General features: G+C 44.3%; 1 protein-coding gene across 14 annotated transcripts in view; it reads left to right on the top strand.

The window, feature by feature from the left end:
* LOC118502699 (polypyrimidine tract-binding protein 1) overlaps positions 1 to 26,393 on the top strand; it is a 225,159-nt gene that overhangs the window by 179,549 nt on the left and 19,217 nt on the right. For 9 of the 14 annotated variants that reach the window (XR_004905065.1, XM_036035233.1, XM_036035230.1 and 6 more), the window contains 6 exons: positions 2,102 to 2,228; positions 8,916 to 9,187; positions 9,277 to 9,582; positions 9,661 to 9,946; positions 10,030 to 10,259; positions 16,591 to 16,624. Coding sequence is in view for 13 of the 14 variants with exons in the window: in XM_036035233.1 (XP_035891126.1) it covers positions 2,102 to 2,228; positions 8,916 to 9,187; positions 9,277 to 9,582; positions 9,661 to 9,946; positions 10,030 to 10,259; positions 16,591 to 16,624 (1,255 nt within the window). In the remaining variant the exon portion in view is untranslated. The remainder of the gene's footprint in view (positions 1 to 2,101; positions 2,229 to 8,915; positions 9,188 to 9,276; positions 9,583 to 9,660; positions 9,947 to 10,029; positions 10,260 to 16,590; positions 16,625 to 26,393) is intronic. The other 5 variants (XM_036035232.1, XM_036035223.1, XM_036035222.1 and 2 more) reach the window with 3 other exon arrangements.

Genomic DNA, 26,393 nt, shown 5'->3' with positions numbered 1-26,393 from the left:
TTCGACCATGTGCCGCGCGCCATCTGTCAGCAAATGGTTCGGCGAACGGCTAAGCTCTCTGATGTGCCACATAGCAGCACGGGCATGTAGTGGATGGAACACCTTTAAGTACCGGTGTAATACCCGTCTAGCTTTCGTCCCCCCAAACCCTTTTGCTTTCATACCGTTACTTAGTTTCCTTTTCAAAAACTCGACAGTACTACGTCTTCGCTTTCCTGGCTTGTTGCTCCACTCCCTTTCGTTCGGCTTCCTCAACTCCAGCATGTATCAAACGATCTCGAAGAAGCAATAAGAGATCCGGAAATGGGTTACGAGCCACATCGGCACCCTTCACCCTCGCAGACCGAAGAATGGCTCGAAGTAGAGTAGGGGAGCCTTTGTTGCGAATGTTCGGTGACATTTCGTAACACAGCTGGCCACCTCCCCCGAAGGCAAAACTGCCACCAGGATAAGCGAGTACTGTGGACGAAAATCGGAACTGTGGAGGTTGAACTTCGCTGACGGATTAAGTTCGTTTACGTTCTTCACGACACCCGGCACTCACTGGTGGGTTTGTTAAAGGAGATGAAGTTTCCTGACCAGATAACGTCCGGGCGAGGTGACAGACATTAAAGACTGATTAAAGAGTTCAACGACATCGATTGATTACCCGCCGGTGCCCAGGTGGTTCTTCTCGGGTTGTTTAAAGACTATTAAAGGTTTCCAGCTTCATGCTTAACTTAAAAACCAAATTTTAGTAAATAATATTGAATGTCCCAATTTTTGAAGCCTCATTATCCCTTCTTCCTACCTAGAATAAAAATTATGCAATTTAAATTCAACCGGGTTTCTGTTTATTTCCCTAAAACAAAAATGATTGAACCAACACTTAAATTATTAACAGCGCTCCCTTCTCTGCAAGGGAGCGACTACCAAAATGGTCCAACCAACCGGTCGCGGCCAAAACGAGCAACGCTTTCGGAGTGTTTCAACTTCAAGTGCGCCCTTCTCGCAACAAGTGCAACCCACTCAAATCGATGGTTGTTTCAATTGTGCGAAAAACTTCCTCACTCACCCACCGCATGTCATGTATCATATCGGTGCGTGGCATGAGTTCCGTTCATTTCGTCTTTTTTGGGGTTTTCATTCATTTCCTTTGAATCTGCTGGGCGCACTGCGGGGTAGACAAGCCTTCATTTATGATGAAAATGTTTAATGACAATTCAACCTGCTCCTGGAATAAAAAAAAACAGACACACACACACGCAATTCTGTGAAAACCAACAGGCAATGAACCATAGGACGAATGAAAAACAAAGAGCGAAACACAAACACACACACATACAAATCGACTTTTGGATCATCGTTTTGGTCCGGGGACCTTTCGCTTTTTTTTTGAGTAGATTTAAAGTACCCCAATGGGAGTCTACGGAATAATGATCCTTTTAGGAGAACTACCCCGTACCTGGGCAATGTATCCGAGCTTCGTTTTTTTTGGTTGACGGAAAGGTGTTAAATGTGAAAATTTTTCGATTTCCCCGATTCCGGTACGAGCGGTTTTTTTTTGCTGGACAAAGTGGATGCAGCGCCTGTCGAAGGCAGTAAAACGGGAATAAATTGTCTTTTGTTTACATTGCGTGAAAATGAGATTTTGGCCCACCCCCATCCCTGAACCTTTTTCCGGCCGGTCATCCTCCCGCTTTGTCCTGTCGGTTGATAATTTTCCATTTGCAACCCATACACACACACACGAGCGCCGTGTGAACCATTTTCGCGCTACACCTCTCAATTGCGACAGGGTCCGGGTTCTGTTGTTTCATTTTCCCAGTCTCGGTTTGGTCGTTGATTGAATTACTTCGTTCCAAGAGGGAAAACAAAAACAACAACTCACCTGTTGTTTGGCGGATGTTTGCGTTGGAAAATATATGTGACTCTGGGAACAACAAAATCCGCATACAGATTCGGGTACATTCGAATTTATTTGCTCCAAGCACATACGCGCAAGTCATTAGCGTTCTTCCTGAAAGGACTTCCCTATTTGTTTGTTGGCAGACATCAATGTCAAGGATTTTTGGATGGCGTACTAATGTGTGTCTTTCTCTCTTTCTTTCTATCTCTACAGCGAGGAAGCGACGAACTACTTAGTCAAGCAGCTGTTATGGCTCCAGCATCGGACAACAACAATCAGGATCTCGCCACGAAGAAAGCCAAACTGGACAGCACCAACACAGTGATCGGTATGGGCATCAGTAAGTGTAACCCCGTTCTGTTCACCTCATTCGCTTTGTCATTCCTTTTTTATTTGTAGTTGTCGTAACATTTTTAGTTACAAAAAAGAATCTCTAGAAATAGCAAACGACATGCGTCCTGTGGATAGCCGCAAGGCGGCCTGATAATTGAATTCAAAGCGGGCTAACAATTGTCATCAGCTGCACAGTTGTTTCCATGCTCTAGTCTCCGCCCTTCCCTCGAGCGATCCCGTAGCACAAGCTCGTCGAGGTGGAAAATGAGGAAAATTTAAGACAAACTTCAATAGTGGTGATACGCGACGGCGGGGTGGGTGTGATGGCACAGGTAAAAGGGCGGATTCTCTGCCTATGACGACAAACTGATAGGCCCTACGGTGTGTCGCTGGCAGATGGATCCTTTTGATGTACGGTCGAGTAACTGCTCCGGCGGTTGATTATAGATAAACAATAGGAACACACAAGAGCCGCACGAGCTAAATCGAGAGAAACAGAAAAAAACGTCCGCAATGTTAGCAAGGTCGTATGCGCCTGGAAGGTATGCAAGCGACGGTATAACTCACGGTCCACGGTAAGGAGATGCCAGCCGAACATTAAGATTCTATTTGAAGATGATAATCTTTGTCATTGTCTGTCGTGCTACGGGTTCCGCCTACTGGGGGGTAATCGAGAGCTCCCTGATAGGCTTATGAGGCATCATATTGAAAAAGGGGATATCGTACAAAACTCGATCGGGGATAGATGGCGGCAAAAGCATCTCTTGAGGCTTTTGGTGAGGAGTTCCCTTAATTCCCCGTTGACTACGGCGATGAAATGAGGGATAGCGTAAAAAGAAAACTTTCCCCGTAACAAGTTCCAACCGAGCTGAGCTAGTTCAGATTGCTCAAACCTCAAACCATGGGTCTGGCGTCTTAAGGACGCGTAAGGCTTCCTTTTGCCGACCGACGCTAATCGGTCCTGCTTCCCGGATCGGCGCCAGGGACGAAACCGACCGCACGAACATGAATCAGATAATGTCAACCCCTGCGGCGGCACGCGCTTTGCCCCATGTACGGGGAAGTTGTCCTTTCCAAGCTGTTATCATTTAATTTCCAATTTCAAGTGATACGGTTTACGTGTGTGTGTGTGAGAGAGAGAGAGAGTCTGACGGTGGCTGGTACGAGGCATACTATTTCCTTTCCTACTTCACCAACGTGTCACATCTATTGCCTTGGGGAGAAAGTTTGGCGCACGGGGGAGTGGTGCGGGGCCGGGTCGTTTAACCAGGTCCTTCGTGGCAGCATTGTTCAGCCGAACAAGAAGATAAAACTTTTACCTTTTAAACCCGTGCCGGATCCGGCATAGGGCCTCAAGGCTCGCCATTTTCGTACGAACGGGAGCGGAGAGTTTGAGAGATGTTAAATGATGTTTTATTCATGGTCGGTGTCTTTGGCTGCGCTTCGGTTGGTGGATTGACGCGATCGGCAGGGCGTCCTTTAGAATGTGGCCACAATTGACAACCGCCTCGAGAGGATGGTGGATTGGAGTTGGATGAATGTTCTACGCCCTCAAGCACGACGGTTTACCAGTGCGGCGGTATTCGTAGGGTTTCTCCTGCCGGAGCTTATTCCTCAATCCGGGGTAGAGTTGCTAGATAAATAAATCAAAAGTTTAACGTCTCGTTTATGACTGTGCTAATTTCTGCCAGCGCTCATCAATATTTATCTGTGTGGCTTCAAGGAAATGCGTTTGTGTGTTGTAAATCTTTGTCCTGGATTTACATCGAGTAAACTGCCAGTCAAGAGAGCTTCGTGGATATTATTTTTGGTCCCAGGATTCTTCCGATATTTATTTTAAATCACAGATTTTACAAGTTTCAAGAGTAGTGGTTTGAAAATCTTCGATATATTCTCAATATGAATTCACAAATCAGAACCAGAAATCTGCAATAAATATCCTCCGTATTCAGCGCCTTGAACAGACGATAATCACTTCCGAGCACTGTACGTCTGCCGTCACATAATTCGGATAATTCGAAGCATACTGAAACGTGTCATTGGGTGGGCTCCTTCATCACCACCCTGGCACAGTTTTCAGCACCTAATCATACGCCATTTAATTCCGCAGCGAGCAATTTAAATAAATTATATTAATTAAACGATAATGCACAACTTTATTAAAGTTGTGACCAACCGCCGGATGACGACACAGGTTTTGCGGTGAGTGGTCCGACACTTACACGTGCGGGATGTTCAACACGTACGTCGCGCTACGGTTCCGTTTGCTACTCTGCACCGATAATGCTTAGTGACAGTTAATTAGCGTTTTCCTGGTGAGCTGGTGAACAACAAAAACCGTCCACGGCGGGTTCTGAATTTAACCAGCCGCACCGCGCGTACCTGTCGGACGTTTGTGCGCGACGATGATCCGCCGATTCCCATGTGCATTCTGCGCTACGTTTCGAATCATTCCCAGCCACCAGTTTGATTACGGTCGAGCGCTAATGAAACCAAATTTATAACGACACCACCTTTTTTATGGCCCCTCGACCATACCACAGGCCCCGCCGAGACCGAGCATTGTGGGCGATCGTTAAATTTACCACCAATTTACCGTACGCGGAACGGATTTTATGACAGCGTCAATTTTTTTTTTTTGTTGCTCTTACGCCTTCATCCTTTTGAGTGCAAATTCCCTCATTTTTTGCTTCGCCTGCACCTTTTTAAAGTTTCTTCAAGGAGCGATCGCTCCAAATTGCTACTTGTAGCCCTCGCTCAGGCCATCGGTCTCAGGGCGATGTTTTATATTGCCTAACTTTCAGGCGCAAACGACGATCGTTCGGAAACGTGCATACAATTCACGACATTCCCCACACACACACAAACACAGCTTGTTCCCTGGTGTGGAGTTTCCCTTTTCTTTTTCCACACAGTGTCGAAACCATCGAGCGATGGTCTTGATGGACACTTAAAGAGATTGCAGAGCAGTTTGGAATTTAGTAAAGTGAATGGTATAGCGTGAAAAACTCTCGACAGTGAATGCCGTTTCGTGACTTAAAAACGCATTAAAGTAATGAAAAAAAAAACGGCGGTTGGGCGATTTACTAACGCCCGAGGTTTGCTTCCGCATTTTGTGCTACAATTTTTGGGGGCAGAAGTTTGGGCAAAAGTTTTGCCACTTGGTTTGCAATACTTTATAATAAATCTTGGAACTTTTCCGCTGTTCGATGGATCGTTGAAGCAGGAAGCGAGTAATATTGAACAGAAGCATTACAATTTATCTTCATGTAGTCGTAGGATGAGGGTTAAATATGATAATTGTGCCTTTCAAATTACGATGATACTAGATGTTTATTAAAACCATAAAGTGAAGGAAATAAATGGCAAAGTATGATTCTTGAGCAAACACATCCCCCAAGCTTTATTTATGTGGATTGAGTAATAACACTGTGAACGGAAAGCAATTCTTTGTTCAAGCTTACCAGTAGACGACACATCAAGAATCTGCCCAAAATGGCCACACCATCGCTGAGAAAAGAGCGAGAACGTTAATTGATTACACTCGTCTCTTCTACCGGGTACGTTTGTTGTGGCCGCCATTTATCCGGACCTTTCTTGGCGCTCATTAACCACTCACGGGTTACACTCCACGCTACTCAGAAGCCTTTTTCCCACCGTGTGTACGTGTGTGTGACTAGTTGGCTGTTCAAGTGGAAACCTGAACACCCTTCGCCACACGCAGATTGCCTGATTTCATGGTTCATTTTTCCACTCGATGAAGTGTTGAAACGGCCGCATCGTACGCGAACACCAACCAACGTTCGGTAATCAATAATAACTTCATCAGCAAGGAAAACTCGGCACGACGACAAACACTTCCCGTCAACCGGAATGTTCCGTTCGTGGTGTGATTGCGTTCCGATCCATCGATGCCATCGGTCATTACTGACGGGCGTTTGATTGGCGATAACGCAATCGGTCAAAGCATGGCTTCAAGCCGTCATAGGGTGAAAATCGAAAAGAACCCCAATTATCTTCTCATTTTCATACTCTTTTCGTAACACATTACGAGCCGGTTAGAAAATATAGTTCCAAATGCTGTTCCGTAACGTGCAAGTGTGTGTGTGTGTGAGTGCATTAGAGCACTGTTCACCTCTTTCACGGCCCCAAAATCCTGGCCTACCGATCATTGACAGTTGAATGATTTGATGCGGTGTAATGGGTTGGGTTTATAAGCTGGTTTTGATGTGGCATTGATTAGACTTTTAATTAAATGAATTCCATCCCCGTAACCACCTATCTGGAGTAATGTTTGTTGGGGGAGGTCCATTTGGTGGGCGCAATAATAGAAATGAGCATCATAATAATAATGATGAATGCGTACCTGTTTTGTGTCTTTCATTGGCGTAATGGAGAGATTAGACGAAATTGCCACTGATTAAATGGGGCGATTTTGCATAATGTATTCGCGGAAATAGGTTCAAGTAATTGAACGTGTGTTGCTGCTAATATGAGCCGGATTTTGATCTGTTTTTGTTGGACGTGATTCCGATTGCAATGATTATTCTACAGCGAACGAGCAAAAACTAACCATCACCGCTTAAATTAGTTCCTGCTGTGTGTTGCTCTTCTATATTCATGATTAATATCGTACAATGATAATAAAGCTCATTCAATTTTTTTAAACTCTGATTTTAAATATAACGTTTCTCTGTTGTGTGATTAAATGTTATTTTACCATTGAGAGTTAAATGTATAATACAGCTGTAGTGACATTAACAATGAATAGAGATCGTTTCTATTCAGCAAACCGCCTTGTCCATCATCCTGTTCGCTTGTACCCCATTCAAACAACAATCTTTCCGAAAAAAAACCCCATTTTTCCTTTGTGTACGGCAAAAACCTATCCTTCTTCCTGTTCCGGGGTCACCATTAGCTACACGTGTCTAGCCGTGTCTCGCAGTCAGCACCCTTACCCAGTCGGTGTATCATTTTTCTGGCTAACCCTATACATCCAAAGGACATACGGTCCACGCACCAGCCCCTTTTTGCACCAATGAGCATCCCTTTCCGTTTAGCCGAAGGCAAATGTGGAAACGACGCAAATGGAATCCCCCAATGACTTATGATACCTAATCATAAGACCGGAGGGCCGTCACCTGTCGGTAAAGGTAGTTTTTCTTTTCCGGAGGTTTTTCGCCCTTTAAGCTCGGTCGCTGAGACATGGACAACGGAAAAAGGGGTGGGAAAGGTTGCCTGGTCTGGTGCTCTGTGCGTAACACGGCCACAGGAGATCATTAAAAATAATCTACTACATCCATCTCCATTCGCTATTCGTACGGGAGGGAGGAAAAACTGGGGCATAAACTGGAGGGAAAATCTTTGGGTATCTTTTCTTGCTATTTTCTTGGCTCCTTTTTTGGGGGTGTTCGCAATAAAGGTGCAAACTCCTGTTGGTGAAAAATTGTTAAAGAAAGTAAAAATGAGCCCGCCCGTAAGGTTGAGAATCGAAAATGAAAATTAATAATAGCTGCCCCGTTACATTAACCGGAAGTGACGGCACTGAAGCAAACCGAATTGTAGAGCGACGCAGTGAAGAAAAAACCATTAGACGAAGCAAACAATTTGTGCACCGTAAACGATGCATAATCGACCAATTTGAGCATTTAATGTGATTACGGGATTGAAAAATGGGACAGTTCTCCAATATCACCGCACCGAACGGAGTTCCAACCCACGGCACGGCGATGGTTTAAATGTAACACGAAACGAACTGTTGTGCGCAATGAAATGCTTTTTAACTGTTTTGCATCAACATTAAAATCCTTTCAACTCGGTAGTACGATTCGAACTCGATTGTTTCGATCGGGAAAATGTACAACATCATCAAATATTGATTCATTCGATCGGGGTATGCTGCGAGTGCCACTGGGCCATCCACTCTACCGGATGAAAGAAACGGGCGTGCTGCGCTTCAAAACGATACCCAAATCCATTGCGATATCGCACTCTGAAAATGTTTTGCTTACAACGCTCGGCAGCTTTACGTTAATCCACTTGGAACAGACTGTCGAAAAACGGCTCGTTAAACTCACACCAGATTCGATTTTACTGCGTATTTTATTTCAGAAAGGCAGGTTCCCTACCCAAGGGACAGTCACGGCGAGAAGAAGAAAGGCACGTCCACCCGGTTCGTAAAATCAAAAAGCCGAACGTCACTCCAGTACCAAACGGTCACTAATTACAGTAATTAAAAATCAATTAAAATATTGATAATTCATAATAACAAAATCGTACCGGGCGCGCGCAATCGGTATCGGGGAGTTTATCGATGCAAATGCGGCACATACTGTCGAGTGACGGTGATCATCGAGGGCTAGCGATTTTAGTTCATTATCGCCAAAGAGCAGTGGATAATGCTGGCAGTCGCCGGAATTGGGTAGGATGTAAATCCATAACGGTAGCTTCCAGGAACTGCCTGGGAAGCGAACGAAATAATTCCCAAAATCCGTGTATACATTTGGTTGATTATTGGACTGATTCCTTCTGCGATGAATTAATCGTCAGTGTCTGATAATAAATTACGAGTTGTTTTTTTATACAATACACATGTCGTTCGTTATTTCCAGTTTGCATGCATACCAGTGAGCTTTCAAATTGACTTCAACACAGCATTTATGAAATTGTATTCACTCTCACTTCCTTCTTGCAGCGAAAACGTCGCGTGTGGTGCACATCCGCAACGTCCCGAACGAGGTGAGCGAGGCCGAAATTATACAGCTGGGACTGCCGTTCGGACGCGTCACGAACGTGCTGGTGTTGAAGGGCAAGAATCAAGCATTTATCGAGATGGGCGATGAGACCGCTGCCTCGACAATGGTGAGCGTGTTCCACGCCAATCCGCCACCTCTGCGGGGACGTACGGTGTATGTGCAATACTCAAACCATCGGGAATTGAAGATCGATCAAAACCATGCAATTGCGGTAAGTGTGTTCAGTGCTGTTGTTTTTACTTTTGGTCGCGCATTTTGGTAGCTCCTGAACTATTTTTTCTCGCCTAATGCATTTCACAGAACGTAACGAACGCACTGCAGGCACAGGATCTTACGCAGTCACCGACCGGATCGCCGTTGCCGATCTCAATCGAACATACCAACAGCAACTCGCAGAACGCTAGCAGCAACAACACGAACAACAGCTCCACGACACCGAGCAGCGGTGGCGGTGGTGGTGGTGGCAGCGGTGCACCCAACACCGTACTGCGAGTAATCGTGGAGTCGCTGCTGTATCCGGTTTCGCTTGACGTGCTGCATCAGATATTCCAGCGGTTCGGCAAAGTGCTGAAAATTGTCACCTTCACCAAAAACAATTCGTTCCAGGTAATGTGAACGGGATGATAGCAATTCTCCGAAGACTCATTACTGACGATCGTTAAATCGTTTTCCTTCCTTGTACAGGCCCTGATACAGTACCCCGATGCGCAGACAGCTCAGAACGCACGGGCATCGCTGGACGGACAGAACATCTACAACGGGTGCTGCACACTGCGCATCGACAACAGCAAGCTGACGGCACTGAACGTGAAGTACAACAATGACAAGTCGCGAGACTACACCAACCCATCGTTGCCGTCCGGCGAACCGGGCAGCGATGTTATCGCCAGCGCCGGTGGGCTGGTGTCCGCGAGCGATCTGCTCCTGTTGGCGGCCGGCCAGCGGCCCCAGCTGTCCCGCGATCGACTAGGTAAAGCCGGCATTGATAGCTCAAAACAGTCGCCCGTCGATGTTTTCGTTGTTGTCAAGTAGCGTGCAACTTCCGTGTAATAGTCAAATTAGACAAATCTCCCTATTTTCTAGTGAACGGGTTAGCGACGCCGGGCGTGATGCCACCGTTCGGGCTGGGGCTCGGTACGCCGGCCCTGGCCAGCGCTTACGGTGGCGCCCTGCCCAGCCTGAACGCGTTTGCGCTCGCGTCGAACGGTGCCCTCGGAACGCCGAACCCGGCCAACGTGCGGGGACTCTCGAACGTGCTGCTCGTATCCAATCTCAACGACGAGGTAAACTAACGTTTAAGCGTAGCCTGTACGAACTCTACTACTCTCGCATCCTGTCTCTCTCTCTCTCTCACTCTATCCTATCAATATACCTCTTTCTGTCTCAAACTATCACTCACTGTTTCCTCACTGTCCTATCTGTATCCTTTTATCACCTGTATTTATCTCTGCTCCTTCTGTGTATCTCTGTGTACCTCTGAGTTACTCTGTCTCTGTGTATACGTCAAACGTTCTTGCTCGGTGTCTTTTATGATTTTTTAACAACCCCGTACCGATATACTCATCACATTCTACATCCCTCTAATACATCCGTTTCACGCCTTCCGTTCTTCAGCGTCCAACTGACATAACTCTATCCATTATTGTCATTTGCTTTCTTATTTAACTCATATCTATCTTAGCTTCTGTAACACCATCTATCTAATTAAATGTCTATCTTATAATCTATTTTGTGGTGGGTTTCAAACCTTCATATGTATATGTTAGTTTCACTCACATTTTTTACACACAAAGCTATGCTTGAAACATTTTTTTAATAATTTGTGTTGTTTGTCCTATCCTTTTTTCGTCATATACAGTACGATTGTTTGGGTTTTGTTTTTGTTAGTGGGATTTCTCCCCGTTCCGCTGTTTCTCCGCGTTTTTTTGTTCGTTCGCTGCTAGATGTTTGTCTTGTTATGTTAACTATGTGGTTTCTTATCTTTGTTTATTTTTCATTCTATTTGTTTTAATTTTCTATTGTTTTCCTAGTACGTTTGGTTGTCTTCTTTTTTATGGACTAGAAATAAAAATGTTTTACATTTTTATTTGATCAGTTGACATTTTTTTAAATATTTTTTCTCACTTTATATTGTTTTTATGTTTGTTAGTGTTTGTAGTTTTCTTTTGTGTTTTACTTTAAAGTCTATTAAAAATCTTACTTCCACTGCACTTCACCATCGTTCGTTTGCCCTCGATGTTGCTAATGTATGTTTTTAAGTTGCATTTTCCCATTCTACCACCTTCGTTCCAGCTTCGTCTTTCCTCGCTTTGTGATAGTTGCTTGTATTCTGTTCCCGCTTCTTTGTCGTGTTGCGTACGGTCTATGTTTTTTTTTTGTGCTACCCTAGATACCGGTGTGCAACCGGTAAATAATGGGGATATCCTTTTGCAGTCTGTTTTTTGTTTTGTTTCCTTTGGTCTTCTCGTGTGTTATTTTAGTTTCGCATTATTAGTTTCATCTTTCTCCCCAAGCTGTCCGTCTCTCTGTGATCTTGACAAAGAAACCCTTTTTCCCCCAGTTCGTTCTGTGCCAGTGTCGTGCTGAATGATTCTGTTATTAAACACCTCTCGTTCTCTTCACCTGCCCATCGCTGTCATACCATCCTCGCCATGAAGATTTAATTTCTGTCCGTCTTTCTCCACTCTCTCTCTCTCTCTCTCTGTCTCTCTGTCCGCCATCCATCTTTCCACACCACACCATCAATGACCATCCGTCTTGCGACTACAGTGCGATTTTAACGTGTCGTGAGAGCAATAACGTTTGTCATTCTGTTTTCCTTCGCTATATTTTTCAAGACTATCCACCGTACTTAGGAATGCACTAAAACCTGAGCTACGAAAGGAGACGCGCAAAAAAACGGGTGAATTAATTTTCACTTTATTATGATTACCTGCTCGTCACAACAAACCACCAGGCGCCTCCATGTTCAAAAGCGAGATGATAAGGAATGGTATTAAAACCACTTCCTTTTTTTTCGGGAAGCCATATGAAATAAACGTTATCGGGATCAAACGATGCAACAATTGGTTTAAATAGCAGCAAACGAGTAGTTCAGAATAGCCATAAAAACGTCACATTAGGAAAGAAAACATACTTAAAAGATTAGCGCACAAATCTATGCTGGATTTTATTTCCATTTCCACTTTTAAGCAATAAAATTATGTGTTCCCACCAAACAGACACACTCACCGTGTACATTTGCTGTAATAAATGTACCCATCGCTGCTTGCCGAATGGGTTTGATTCATTGCAGCACTCCCGCGGTTTGCCTCGGCTTTGCTGTGGTGTGATTTATTTGCCAAAGGTCTTGCGCTTTAAACTACCATTCGGTTCACCCGACTTGAACAATATGAACCTAGTCCCGCCCAAAGAAGCCTCATAGAAAGAAGCCCAGCAGCAACTAGTTGTTGACTGGGTGCCTCGTTTGCTCGCTTGATGGAGGACTTGTGAGGATGGGTTTCCTCACATTTCCCCTTTGAAGCACCAATTTTCGTGCAACAGATTGAAGACGTTGTCGGTGGGTTTGTCGAGCCAGCAGCACAGGAAGCAATGCTTGTTTTGTGGAGTGAATTTACCACCCCACACCAGAATTTTGTTAGTTCACAGTTGAAGGTTCGAATGTAAACTACCGAAGGTACAAAGCAGAATTGTTCGGGCTATCCCTTCCGAACTCGGCCCACCGCGCTTGTTTGAACTCGTTGAAGAGGCTCGTTCGTTTACGGCAAACTGTCTATTTTAACTGACTCCAGGCGGAGAAACGCAGAAAACGAATCAAATACATGCTCGTTCACTTTTTTTTGCTTCTCAAGCATGTTCTTTTGCGGTCCAGTCTATAGACCCGGTGCTCGGACGGTCAGAAGGCAAGTTTGCTTTTCTCACCCCTGGCTTTTTGTCCGGCCGACGTTCGCAACCACTCGGTGTGTAGTCGTATTATTGTGGAATAAATTATCTTCTTTTATGGATTGCGATTTACATAAACGGATCCACGGTCCCCCTTCTTTCTGGTGGTCCGCAAACCGCAAAGGGGCCGGGCTAGAGTTTGTCTCTGAGTGAGAGCCCGCACCGAACGAAAGCTTGAAAATGCAATCTCGTTTGACCAGTTCACACGTTCCTTCCTCGGTCGGAACTTGTCTGCATCGTACGCTTTATGCCGGTTTTGTTTTTTTTTTGCTTTCTTCCAAACTGTTGTTCCTCCTCGGAAGGAATGAAAATTTGTTCCGGCACACAACGACCGAACATCTTTAACACGCTTCTCCAAAGGAGCTAACTTTTCCACTAAAAAACTTAAAGAAAAACGGACTCACAAAAAAACCACCATCACCATGAAACTTCACCAAGGGCCGACGTTTGGCTAAGATGCTCCAATCCACAAAGCGGATCTGTTGGTGTAGTTTGTTCGTCTGCCTGCTCCGCAACTTGGGGTTTGGTCGGAACCGTTGATGAACTTTACGATAAGCCAGGCTGCCTGCTACCAGGTTCTCGGTGTTTGTCTATTGGTGTGAGCCAGTGTGTGTGTGTCTATAGTGTTAGATAAAATATTGTTCCAAGCAGAAGCCACAAGTTGCTTGTCTGCCGGCTGTTGCTTGCTTTTCGTGCTCCTCTGGACTCGAGAAAATCGACTCTGGCTGTGTCTGTGTCCACGTGCCGTGAGGCGACGGTGGCTAAAAGAATGATGAGAATTCAGCCGCGAAGTGCAATCATTTTTATGGTTTTAAGGATAATAACTAAAACACAGCGAAGGAAAAGGACGAGAGAGTTTATTTGCTTTCGATTTTGTTTGCATTTGCGTGTTCCGCGTTTGGTGTGGTGCGCTACTTGCTCGCCTTCGCCGACCGAGTGATTTGATGTAAAACGGAGGACTTTAAAGTTTAATTTGAGCAGCGCAAGTTTGAACCAACATTATGAATATTATTTGCGGTCCTGTTATAGAGACGAAATAGTGGTTCGAATCCCACCCGAACCATTACCACATAAAGAAAGTCTGTCCATCCAACCACGTTGTATCATGCGGGCTATATGGCCGACATTATCTCGGAGGTCTTTAACCTGAGAAAAACATGGAACTTTTTTTTTATCCATACTTTGGCGCAAAGTTTTGGATACATGCTTTCCATCGTATTTGGTCTATTTGATGATGCTTAACAGAATAAGGCTTTTGAAACCAAGATTAAAATTCATACTTCATCCCCAAAACAGGCTGTATGGTTAGACCATAAAGGCTCTGAGAAATTGGACTTCATTCCACTCTCGAAGAAATCGCCCAAAAAAACGCTATTGAAGAACCCAAGACCGAATTGTTTCCGATTTTGTTTGTCGAATTCTCCCTTCTCCCCACCACCCCCTTCATCTGTCTTCTACCCCCTCCACTTCTTCTCACTCACTCTGTAATTCTCTGTAATTTTCTCCTACTTAAATGGCACCTTTGCATACACTATCTCTCTTCCGATCTTCACGCTTCTCCTGTAATGTTTCCGTAGGTGTTTACAGGTTTTTTTCTTCAAATAAGCATCATTACGAAATGACAATTTTATGTTACCCCACGCCGCCACTGGGACGCGGGGAGGGGGTTGGCAATAGAATTGCATACAGATTTCGTATATATCACACACAGTTCGTGATACGGACCGAGGCGTCCGTTCGCACGACTTCTCCAACTGCATTCTTCTCGCACGGATTTGGGGTAGCCAAAACAGGGGCGAGGCGATTCGGTCTCTTGTACATAAAATCGTCACAAAACAAAGGCCCGAGGAGGGCTGTGCTATTATGCAGCCATTTGTTGCTGTCCGTGTTGTATCGTTCACCCCGGCGGCGAATTCGGTGTCTCCTCTCGGAGCGTGTTTTACTAGTGGAATAGAAAGATGACACAAATTTCTTTGCTTTCCATCTTTTGTCTATTCCTGGTTGGTCCTTGGTTGTTAGTAACGCTTTTTTGTCTCGTTCATGTCGTTCGGTGTCGTTAGTCATTTCAGTATGTCCTCGCAAGTTGCAGTTTGTTCCATCCCTTCTATCCCGAGTCCTTCCAGCCATTACGATCTTATCGTCTAACCGGGGAGACGGTGATACGGTGTGCTTACGGTGCGCTTATCGTCATCGAGAGCTGAGCTGCGAACGTTGACAAGGCGATAGGACACGGGAAACTAATCCACCCCCGGTCATCCAGGTCCTCTCCCCTCCCAGCATTGATTCTGCTAACGGCAATTTATTCTTCGTCCCCACACTGCTCTCCACGCGATGGTGAAGATTGGTGCACTTTCACTTCTTCGTGACTCATTATCGTTTATTTTTATTACGTTTATCCTCCCGTTTTGTGTGCACGTGGCGCACCCCGACAGGTGGTGCGAGAGTGTCTTCCCGGAATGCAATTCCCATCCTAAAGGGGAAAAAAACGAGCAGATAACGTCCATTAGCTTTTCCTCTTCATTATTGTCGCTCATTTTTGCCCGTTTAAAAATTCATTAAATTTACAGTCCTCGCTCGCTGCTCGAGGCGAGAGTCGCCTTACGCCTTTTTGTTTTTTTTTTTGCCGGTGTGCTGTGGTGTCGATGATGCTCGTTATGCTCTCCAGCCCCTTTTCTTGTGTCGTTCGGTGTTCGGGTGCGCTCGACGGTAACGCGATATCCGCTCGTTCAATTCGTTTTTCTTTGTTTTCTTCGGCTTTGGTATTTTAGTGCAAATGTGGATACAGTACTGACTGCACTGTACAGCGGTCTTGTATTACTTCAACGAACGAAGTCAGTCGGTGTGTGCAGTTGTTCAAAGCGTACGAAGCTCTTCATCACTTCTATCATAAAAAGAGTTACTTTTTTCTGGCATTTGTTTAGTTTTGTTCTGCCATTAGTTTTGTGTGTTATCTGATGGGTTCTTTTACCGGTGCTTTGTTTTGTAAGCGATTTGGTTCTATTTGTTTGCTTTGTTTTGTAAACATTTGTTATTCAATACGCTTTGTGTGTGTGATATATTTGTGCGAGTGTTTTTTTCTTTTCGTTTTGCTTACTGTTCCAGAACATCAATCTACTATATTAACATCACACTTCTATAACTATTTTTACCTCACTGCTTATGTGTGTGTGTGTGTTCGTGTTTACTACATATTTAGCACTATGTATTATCGTTCTGTGTGTCTCTATCTGTATGGTCTCTATCTTTCGTATCGTGTTTCTATCTATTTGTTCATCTAACCAAAATCTTTCCTATGCTCTGTGATCGTTACTTTGACAGGTTTCTCATCCATCTCTACGCTTCTCTTTTTCGTTTCCTCTTTTTACGTTTTTTTTCCTGATTCCAACACCGAATTCCTGCATCATTCCATTCCATTTTCATTTTTCCCTAATCAAATCCACGCTTCACCCTAAACAAAAATGCGTATTTCGCACTATTTCACTTAGGTGAAATGGACACTGATCAACCGAGACAAGATCGTTTGATAACTGTTTTCCCATTCCTACTTCTGTCTCCCTTTCCCGCTCTCTCCCTCTCTCTCCAGCCCACAGCAAACAGCAATCGAATACCATTTGAAAGAAATATTTCTCATCTGCTAACTGAATTTTTCTCTATTTTTCTTCTCTTCTGTAGATGGTCACGCCTGATGCTCTCTTTACCCTCTTTGGTATGTCCGCACACATTAAACACTACACCTACTAGCTCCAAGCGAAGACAAAACACATTCAGACACATACACTTACATACAAACTCCCTCACACGACCACCTTTTTCCACCCACCCCTGTCCAGCTACAAAGACATGTGTTACCAATTTTTATGTTCATGTTTTGCCATAATTTGCCCAAACCAACTCTTTTTCCTTATTGATTATATGTTTTTTGTTTATTTATCTTTGTTCATTTTCTCATTTTCTTATTGTTGTTTATTTATCTGTAACCAAAGTTTCTACTTACAAACTACTTTCCACTGCGTTTCCAGTTGTGGTTTATCGCTTTTGTTTAGTTTGTTTGTTTTATTCGTTCTGTGTGAGTGTGCGTGAATTTCAAAACTTTCGATTTCAAAGCATTCGTACGCGGGCCAAGGATGCTTTCGCTCGTGCGAGTTTGGTTGCATCCCCATTTCACTCACAGCGATAGCTTAAGTCGAAAAGTACGGCGCATATCCACCTTTTTTTTTTTCTCTATCACACATCTTTCCCCGACAGCTGTCCGAAAATGGAGATGAAAATATTCTTATAACAGCGAGCATTGTGACGATTGGCTCCGAAAAGTTAAAGTCTTTATTCGTTTCATCGCAAAAAGCCACTTTTCATTCGCGTTCATCGCCCCATTCGTCGGCCATTTTTTATAATGTAGACATTTGCGTGTGTGTGTGTGTTTTCTATTTGTTTCACTTTAAACTTCACTTTGTTGTCCTTCATCTTCGTCTGGGCTCGCATATCGAAACCGAAACCATTCCACCTGCTTCAACTGACACCGCAAGAAGCCGAAACTTTTATCGTCCTCAAAATCCCAAAACGTGGTGTCAAATGCGGTGCAGCGCGCCGAATGATCCGCCTGGGTTCTCCGGTGTGACCGAAACCGGCACCCATAACCTTTCCCCGCCGCATTCGCTCATAATCGGTTTCACACCCGGAGCCGTACCGTAGCACACCGGGGGCTTCTTCTCGCTGTAAAACCGTGCATCCCATTTTCCCATCGCGCCAACATAAGCGCTGTCAGTTGCTTGTCAAATTTAGCGATGGAGATCTTTCTTCATCCTTACCCCGAACCAGCAGCAGCTCTAGCCTGTGGTTTTTATGATTTTCCTGCCCGGGTGGAAAACCCACCGTTCTCAACCGCAACGGTGACAGCAACAGTATCGAAGAAATGCTCCAGAGAAAAAAGCCAACCAATCCTCTCACGCTGCCATGTTCGTTGCCGTCCCGTTCAGCCGTCTCCTGCTTGCTGAAGGACAAATATTTCACGAATCCTTTCCTTTCATTTTCCTTTTTTTGTAAAAATGTGCAGCGTGCTGTTCCGGTTCAGGAAGCGCCAGGAAACCATACGAGTCAAAAACTGGGCTATGCCCAGGCAGGAGGGCATACGACTCAACAGGAAACGACTCGTTAGCGTGTGACATCTAGTGGGGCGCTCCTTTATTATCAACGGGGATGCCTTTCGGTTTTTGCTTTACTTTCCTCCTGCCGTTAGCTGAAGCAACCAGGCCTGCGCTGTCTGCCGTAGTCTGTCATTAAGGTTTCGGTTACGTGTGCGGGTTTCTTTCCCGTCCGGAGGGAATTTGGGGACGATTTTCACTTTATTTTCAGTTGGGTTTCTTCCGCTGTTAAATCTACAAAGCGCGATTGAAAGCTTGCTCTAGCTCGTATCATGCAGCAGAATAACGATCATATTTCTGGGTAGAAGGCACCTGTTGTTTGTGCTCCGTATGACCTCACGCGAAGGGTTAAAAGACTCTTGGGTGTAGTTTTACCCACACGCACACACATACGGACATGCAAAGGAAAAAAATCCAATTCCTCGCAATCCTTACAACACGCGATAGTTGGACGAAACGATACGTCCTCCTTATCCCAAGAGAACTTCCTCAAAAAAAAAAAAATCCAACTCCCGATCACAGGTAGGGATGCTTTTAAACCATCGAATCCGATCCGTTTTCCGAATCCTTTCGCCCGCACCATTGTCGGTTGGGGAAATTGAATTTGGACGTAACGAAAATGGAATATTACTTCTTTTCCCAAGTTGCTTCGGTGCTGCCTTCTTACTGGGACGTCTTCTGTAACTTCACCTTAAGCTGAAGAGTCTTCCTTAACGTGCACACACACAGCCCCAAAGCTTCCGCATATCTATTTGTCAAGAAACGTAAAGGAATAAAGATTAGCAGATTCGAGGTGAGGTTTCTTCCTGCTGTGATTCCTTGGTTCACCTGGGCTGGTATGAGCCATGTTTTCTCTGCTGAGCAAAGCGGCGGCAAAATACGTTCAATCTGTTCGAACTGATGCATCTCGTAGTCATGGGGAAAAAAAACCGGCTGCAAACGCTAACGAGGACAGACAAATGAGAATTGCTTTCGAATTGATTGCGCACACCCTCATCCCATCCCAAGACCACCGTTTTCTTAGGGATAACAATTTCATATCTTTTTCTTTGGGCGGCATCTTGCACTTCAACTCTCTCTGCACATCTCTCGGCACATTTGCGACATCGATCCGGTGCATCTGCAGACGGTGCGAGCTGCGAGCACGACGACTGTGAAGTTTAAGTTGAAACAGCTTTTCAGCTGAACACCGGAAAGTTCGAGATCAATCGTCTAAGAACCTAAGGTGTGTGTGTGTGTGTGTGTGTCGTCTTTCGAGTTGGGAACACAGGTAAAAGTTTTCATCCATCTCTCGGCCACGCATGTCCTGTTTGTACTGTGTTTGGAAATTAATATATTCAAAATCTTCCCAATTATGCAAACTTTGGTCGATGTGTCCTGTGGCTGCATTCGTTGCGAGCACGATCGTGCAGTTGGCGCACCGGCGCTAGGGACTTTTGAGTGACTTTACAGGAAAAGCCACTTTCTTCTGGCCAGTGGTGCCTTCTTGCCCCGTCAAGGGAAAACTTTGCCCAGCAAACTTTCATCTTAAGACAGCTGCAAGTGCTCTGTGTATGCTGTTTGGGTGAGCAGAAGTTTTTGCAATATTGGTTCTCCCACAGCGGTATTGGTTGTCTTATCGATTGCTACGGCTTGAGCAATGCTGACACGAAGTTTGGGTCCGGGAACTACCTTGGGCTTCAAATTTAGCTGAAAGTAAAACTTTATTCGACCCGGGTCTTTGTTTCGGTCTACGTAAGATGAAATAATCTTATTTATTTCATTTGCCAAAATTCTGATATTAATTTCATTGCAGAGTGGGTTTAAAATTGAGATTAATTAGATGAAAAAGTTTCCATAACATTGACTCATTTATAAAGTTCCTCAAAGTCTTCAGTCTAGATTTGGAAAAAAGAAGAATATCCCAGGATCGATCTGTTCCAGACTACATTCGAGTATTGTACATACAAATGCTTGCTCGTAAGCCGTCTGCTACCAACTTTTTCCTTTGAGGGACTCAAGCAAAAGCCGAGCCCCAAAAAAGGCTACCCAAATGTAGTTGAAACATAGTAATAAAAAAAGAAACCCAAATAAACGAAGATACAGCATGACGAGGCGGAAAAATGTGGCCCGCCCGCCATAGTCAATTGGTGACACTGCCATGTCATCACTTTCAAGTGCCCGACTATTCAACCCGACGACCATCCTTACAGCATGAAAAATGTAAACATGTACAGAAGGAAAATGGGGAGAAGGGAAACAAAAATATCGACCTCAACCCAACAAAATGCCGATGCAAAAACCGACGGAATGCAGGCCAAAAGAATGAGATGTATTTTTTCCTCCACTTTTTTTTTGCTTTTGCTGCTTCGTGGAAGTATATTTAAAAAAGCGACTTGTTCGCGACCAGCCTGTTGGGTGGGATGGATTCCTTGTTGAATGTACTGCGCTCGTTATGTACGAAACGACCCGCAAGAGCCACGTTCCTTACGAAACGCGTTAGCCAAGACGGGAACGACAGGCCCCAAAAACGTTGTGGTGTAATGATGCCGGGTCCGGTTTGTCCCGGTTTCTTCATGATCGTGATGATGATATTTTTTCGAGCCTGGAAAATGTAACAAATTTCTTTTCATCGTCGTTAGCCGTCGTTCTACGCGGAAAAGACGACGGACACAGACGGGTGACGTTAATCTCAAGTGGAGAAATATTGCGCGTTGAGTGTTAGAGTACAAAAACCGGCAACAACAGCAATTACGAGACGATATGCTCGCCATTCTGCTGTGGCTGTGAAAACAAATTAAACGATCACATGCGAACGTTACAAACTAGGGTAGGATTAAAGAAACGCTTGTTGTTCGCTATCCTTCCTGAAACTCAATCAAGAAAAGCTTTTGGAACATCGTTAGACAGAAAGGTATCATCATATTTCCCGATTGGAAACAATTTTATTCGTGAAGTAGGTGCTCGATTTGTACTCGTTTCGAAGCGAAATGCAGTTCGTCTTATGGTGTGACTTTAATCCTGTCTGCCAAGTGAATCCATACCGATGGAAAAAAATGGAAGCAAATCCTACAATAAACCGTAACTGACGAAGTTGTTGGTTGGAATGGATGGAGAAGCGATGGAAAAGGAAGCTTGCCAAATGCACTTGCATTGTCTTGTGCTCGACTATGCTTTTCCTTCTAAATTAGGGTTTAAATACCTTCAACTAGAAGTATTTAAAGTTAGTTATGCTTTACTTAAGTAAAGTGCTACTTTAAAGCTAGATTGAACATTTTGTCGATTGCATGATTGGAATTGGAAGATCCTTCTTTAAAGAGTCGCTTATAAATTTCAATCTTTAATCTGCCTCATCCAAAAATTTAATTCCCTAAAAATCCTTCCATTTAATTTTCAAAATGATAAGTTTTTCACAAATAATAGTGTATCAGAATCTTTCTGACCATTCTCCTGAAGCACTAGACATGCCATCCAGTCTCATATACACCTGTTGGCTTCAGAGTTTTCCAACGCTGCTTTCACCCATTTGCAACGGTAATTCCCATTCTTACTGACAGTCCCCTGAATCCTGCTGGGGCGGCGAGATGAGCCTGTTGGTGGCGAAAAATAGGCCAACCAAACAAGCAGCTAGCAGCAGAATGGTGGAAAACAGCAAAGCAAGAGCATTTCTTTTAGCTAATTACCTAGTAAAGCCACCAAAGAAAATCAAGGCCGCCGCCAGCAGGCAGACAGCAAGACAGAGGCGAGCAAAGGCAGGAAAGGAAAAAGCCTATCCCACGCACCTAGCACACCGTACCTTTGCGCCAACGCCATTTGTGCTTCGTGAGGCGTAATTTCGATTTCAGTTCACCGGAACAAACTCGCAGATTTCCCCCCCCCCCCACCCTTTGAACCCTTTGCGTTTTGCTGGGCTCGAGCCCTTTTTCCTGATTTCCCGGTCGGGCAAACTCTGTCGTGTGTTTGCCCCAACAGGAAAACGACCTCCGAAACAAATTAATCCTTCTTCTTACCTTTTGTCCCTTTGCGCGGGCACCGAAACCACAACAAAGGAGGGGAAGATGGTAAAGGCGAAGAAGGAGGGGTTTTGGTTGGTAAGAATTACTTGTGCCAGTGTGCGCTCCATCCCACACCAATTGCCAAAATCCTCTCCGTCCGTCTGAAGATTCACCCCTAAACCAATCCCTAGCCAATTTCGTTGTTGGCACCGAGCTGTGTGTGTGTGTGTGTGTGTGCCCGTGGTACCAACCCACTGTCCTCACTGTTGTTCGTTCATGAACCGTCGCCTTTTCTAATTACCCGCACGCGTTTTGGCACCAAACTGGAACAGAAAATGGCTAGAGAGAGAGAGGGAACGAGAGCTTTGTTGCCGGTAGCCGCCGCCGAGCGAGCGTGCGTAATTCCCGTAGCACCACCGTCATGGGCCGGCCCGCACGGATTTTCCTGCTAGCGAGAACCGTCACTGTGTCATACCATCACTTCATAAATCATTCATAGAACCTATTCAATCTCACGGTCTAATCTTTCCTGCGCCGCCCCGTCCGCCTGTCCCAATCCCGAGGACGATGGCGGTAGCCTAGTTAATCTTAATTTGTTTCGATGGATAAAAGGAACACAGATCTGTGTATGTGTGCGTATTTGTGTTTGGCGCTGGTGTGTGTGTGTGGTTGGAGGGTGTGTGCAGCATCGATTCCATTCTGTGTGACTGTGTGGAAAAATAAATAAAATCAACCACTAGCAAACCGCCAGCCGCCACCCCACATCACAATCCTTTTCCATACCAGGCTGGTTTTGTTGAAGGATTTGTGGATACAGCCAGACAATTGAACCCTTTGAGAAGCGAATCGTTTTGCCTGGTGAATCTCAATACGAGAGAATTGCGCTACAAAAGGCAGGGAAATTCTTTTCCTGCGGTGATCGTTCGGAGATATATAATGCAAATGCGGGACTTAAAGATCATGCATTTGTTAAAGCTTTTATAAAGATTTATTTAATTGTAGACTTTGTGAAGTTTTTTCTGTAAAATGTTCATGTCTTTCAAACTCACTAGATTATTTTTAAAATAAAAAATATCAAATTTGATTGAAAAACTTTACAATTACCCTGTATAGTTACACTTCATCTAAAATATTTTAGCAAAACTCTATCGGAACATTCAATACACCAACAAAGCTGTTAAAAGAGCTGAAACATTTCCACCTAAAACATGCCCTATGACATAGAAATACAAATTTCTACAAAAGATCCTAAGCACTGCACAAACATTACCGTTCCTGTGAAGGGTTAAGCCTCTAATGGGAACTGGGAGTAGTGCACACAAAGGTGAAGTGAAACTGTTCCACTTCCACGATCCAAAACTATGCTCAGGTGCTTATAAACGATCCTTCCGTTCCCAGGCAGACGGCAGACACACCCGCGAACCGGGGAGCCATTTTTGTATCGGGACTCGGGAATCGAATCAATTTATATAAATTTGCACGTTTCACTGCACATGATGCACATGTGGCACCGGAGCACACTCCATCACAGGACTCCGACGTTGGTGGCTCGCGAGACCGATATATGCACACCACTCTCAGGTGCGCACATATTGGCCACGATCTGCCTTCGAATCTTTTGCCAACGGAAAACGATTTTTTCCTCGCTTCGTATGCACACACACACACACACACACCATTTCCCATGTTGCATCAAGCATTACCATTCATCGCATGAGAGAAAGGTGAACCTCCTCCCCACGGTCAGGCAAAACCTTTTCCGCGCGCGCGTATGCTTGTGTATGTTGTGTGCGGTCGCGGTAGGATTATTGAGATTTTCGATTGAAAGATAGTTCACCGCTGCCGATAGGTGGTCGGGGAGGCAATGTGGCAGGTGCAGGAATGTTGGCAAGCTGGCATCCTGTCCAGCAAAAAAGCGGTACCCGGCGATGGTGGAAAATGGTTGTAACAAATCTTTTTCTGCTACACAGTACACCGTAAACAGTACGCTCTCTCCCCGCAAGTAACAGTCGCCGGCTCAAGCTGCTGAACGATTTTGATGGATAGGATTCTTGCCGGAGGGAAAGTTTCGCTTGGTGTTCGTTCGGGAGCGTATTTAAATTTTATGCACATCCCCCGAAATTGTGAACATGGGCGCAGCGTTCGCCCACCCGTCCATCGTGCACTGGACTAAAGCTTAAGGATAAAGCGTTTTTCGGCTCGTACCGGGCGCTGGTAAAGGTCGGGATTGAAGCGTTGCACGTAGGGCAGTGGTGCATTTAATGAAAATGGTTCTGCCTTTCATTCGTTTTGCTGTCCCACTGTAAGCTCCGGCTGGGTGGGGGGGGGGGGACCCCTCAAGCCGAATATGGGAAAACTTTGGGTTGGTGGTGATGCTCCTTTTGTACGGACGTTGAATGGTTTAATTTTCCCTGGATTTGCCGTATAAAAGAAGTCTCTTATTTTGAGTTGTATAGTGTAGTCGCCGCTTATGGTTTAACTGCCCGATGTATCATTCGTTTGTGATGTGTTGCGCATTGGTTGTTGGATATTTAAAATTTTGATGGGGTTTGTTGTTTTATTTTGCCTACTTATTTGGCTTAACTTTTCAAACAGCATTATGAAAGGGAAATTGCTGTTGAATTGATTTTTATGTGATTAATATTTTATCATAAACATGATGCAAATCGATCGATGAAAGCTTTATGAGCTACTAGGCGCCTCCATTGATTTACAATTTTTACATGCAATTATTACAATATTGAAAACGTTTATTTGAAAGCTAGCCGTTAGCAGTAAAAATTATTTTAAAAATTATATGTTAATCCTTCATTGACCTTTTGCATGACTCACAATTTTAAAAGAAGTTGGATCTATGATAGCTAATATGAGCTACCAGGCGCTTCCATTGATGGACGTTTTGGTCTATGATGAGTTAAGGCTTAAGACTCATTTTGTAAGTGGTTTGGCATTTTGCAGCTCTTAAGCGTCTTGCGAATATTGTTTGCGTTCCTTGAAAACTGTCAGGCAAGACTAGTCATCGTCCTAATCAAAAATAAAAAAAATCGTGCCAAATTATTACAGTTCGATTCAAGAAAATTGACGTAAATTACTGATTAAAACGATTTTGACAGGGTGTGATCGATATGTATTTGTACTCAGATATCTAAATGTTTCGCATATTTGTTATTTTATAATGTTGCAAGTGTGTGAAATTTTTTCGTGACAACTTTCAACAGATACTAGGCGCCTTCATGAATTTTCTAAAATATACATTTTAATAATTATTATTCTATTAAATTGGATTAAAAACAACTACAGAATAATTTTGTCTCCTTGTTCTCAAATGAATTTTTGAAGCATGTTTCCTGTGAAGTTCTCTAACATTTCTCTTTTACTCCCTTCATGACAGTAACAGTTATAAGCTCCTGTCTGCACTTCAAAACATCTCATAACTCAAACCATCCTGCACCAGATAATTGAAGGTGTCAACGTAAAAACTGAAACCTTAACGAATGGTCCGGCTATGACAAAAAAAAACTCGAGACTATGTCAAAAATAAACACAAAAAATACACTTCCAGCTTGTGCACGGACAGTCGCTTGAACTCTTAATCTTATTAAAATTGTCCCTTTTTTGTGTCGAACGCTCAAACCATGAGGCCTTGAACCCCGCTGCCATCGACGACTGACAAGATTTTCTTTTGCTACACACTCACACACACACGCATCTGCACCTAAAGAGCGTTTCACCATTTTCCGATAAAATCGACCAGCATACATCACAGGAGGGTTTTAGTTCGGTCCTGTCCTCATGTTTCTTCCTCTCCCTCGTCCACTTTGGTAGACGAGGAGTGAGGATGGAAAGAAAAGCAAAAATCCAGTTTTGTAAATTATTGATTCTCAATCCTTTTATCAACATATTTCTCCTTTTTTTAGCTCCACTCGCTCTCCTTTTGTGGAAAGCACTGATCCCGCTTTCACGGGGCGCTTTTGTAATTCTTTGCTGGCGTTTTTTTTTCTCCTCGAAAAGGACGATCACGGGAGCCGTGATGTGGGGTGTCTGTGTTTGTTTTGTTGAAGAAAAGAAAAAAAACGCGTTTCACTAAACGAAACGAGGGTGGGGCATGGGTGGACACCTTTCAGTTCTTTTCAAAAATGCTTTTGCTTTGCGTGTTGTTCTTCTTCGCTCCACAATAAAGCTAGAAGTGGCGAAGATAAAGGTTTTTACTTTCAATCCGTTCGAATCGGTTGCTGTGCGATCTCGGTACGATCTCGTTTTTTTTTTTCTTCGCCCAACCCATGTCGCTGTCGTCTTTGTGAAGGGAAAAAAAATGGGAAGCATAAGCTAGCACCCACAGGCACACTCACACAAAGAGGATGGG

Source organism: Anopheles stephensi, chromosome 2 (genome assembly GCF_013141755.1).
Source record: "Anopheles stephensi strain Indian chromosome 2, UCI_ANSTEP_V1.0, whole genome shotgun sequence".
NCBI classification, from domain to species: domain Eukaryota; kingdom Metazoa; phylum Arthropoda; class Insecta; order Diptera; family Culicidae; genus Anopheles; species Anopheles stephensi.
This window is presented reverse-complemented; position numbering and strand designations above follow the sequence as displayed.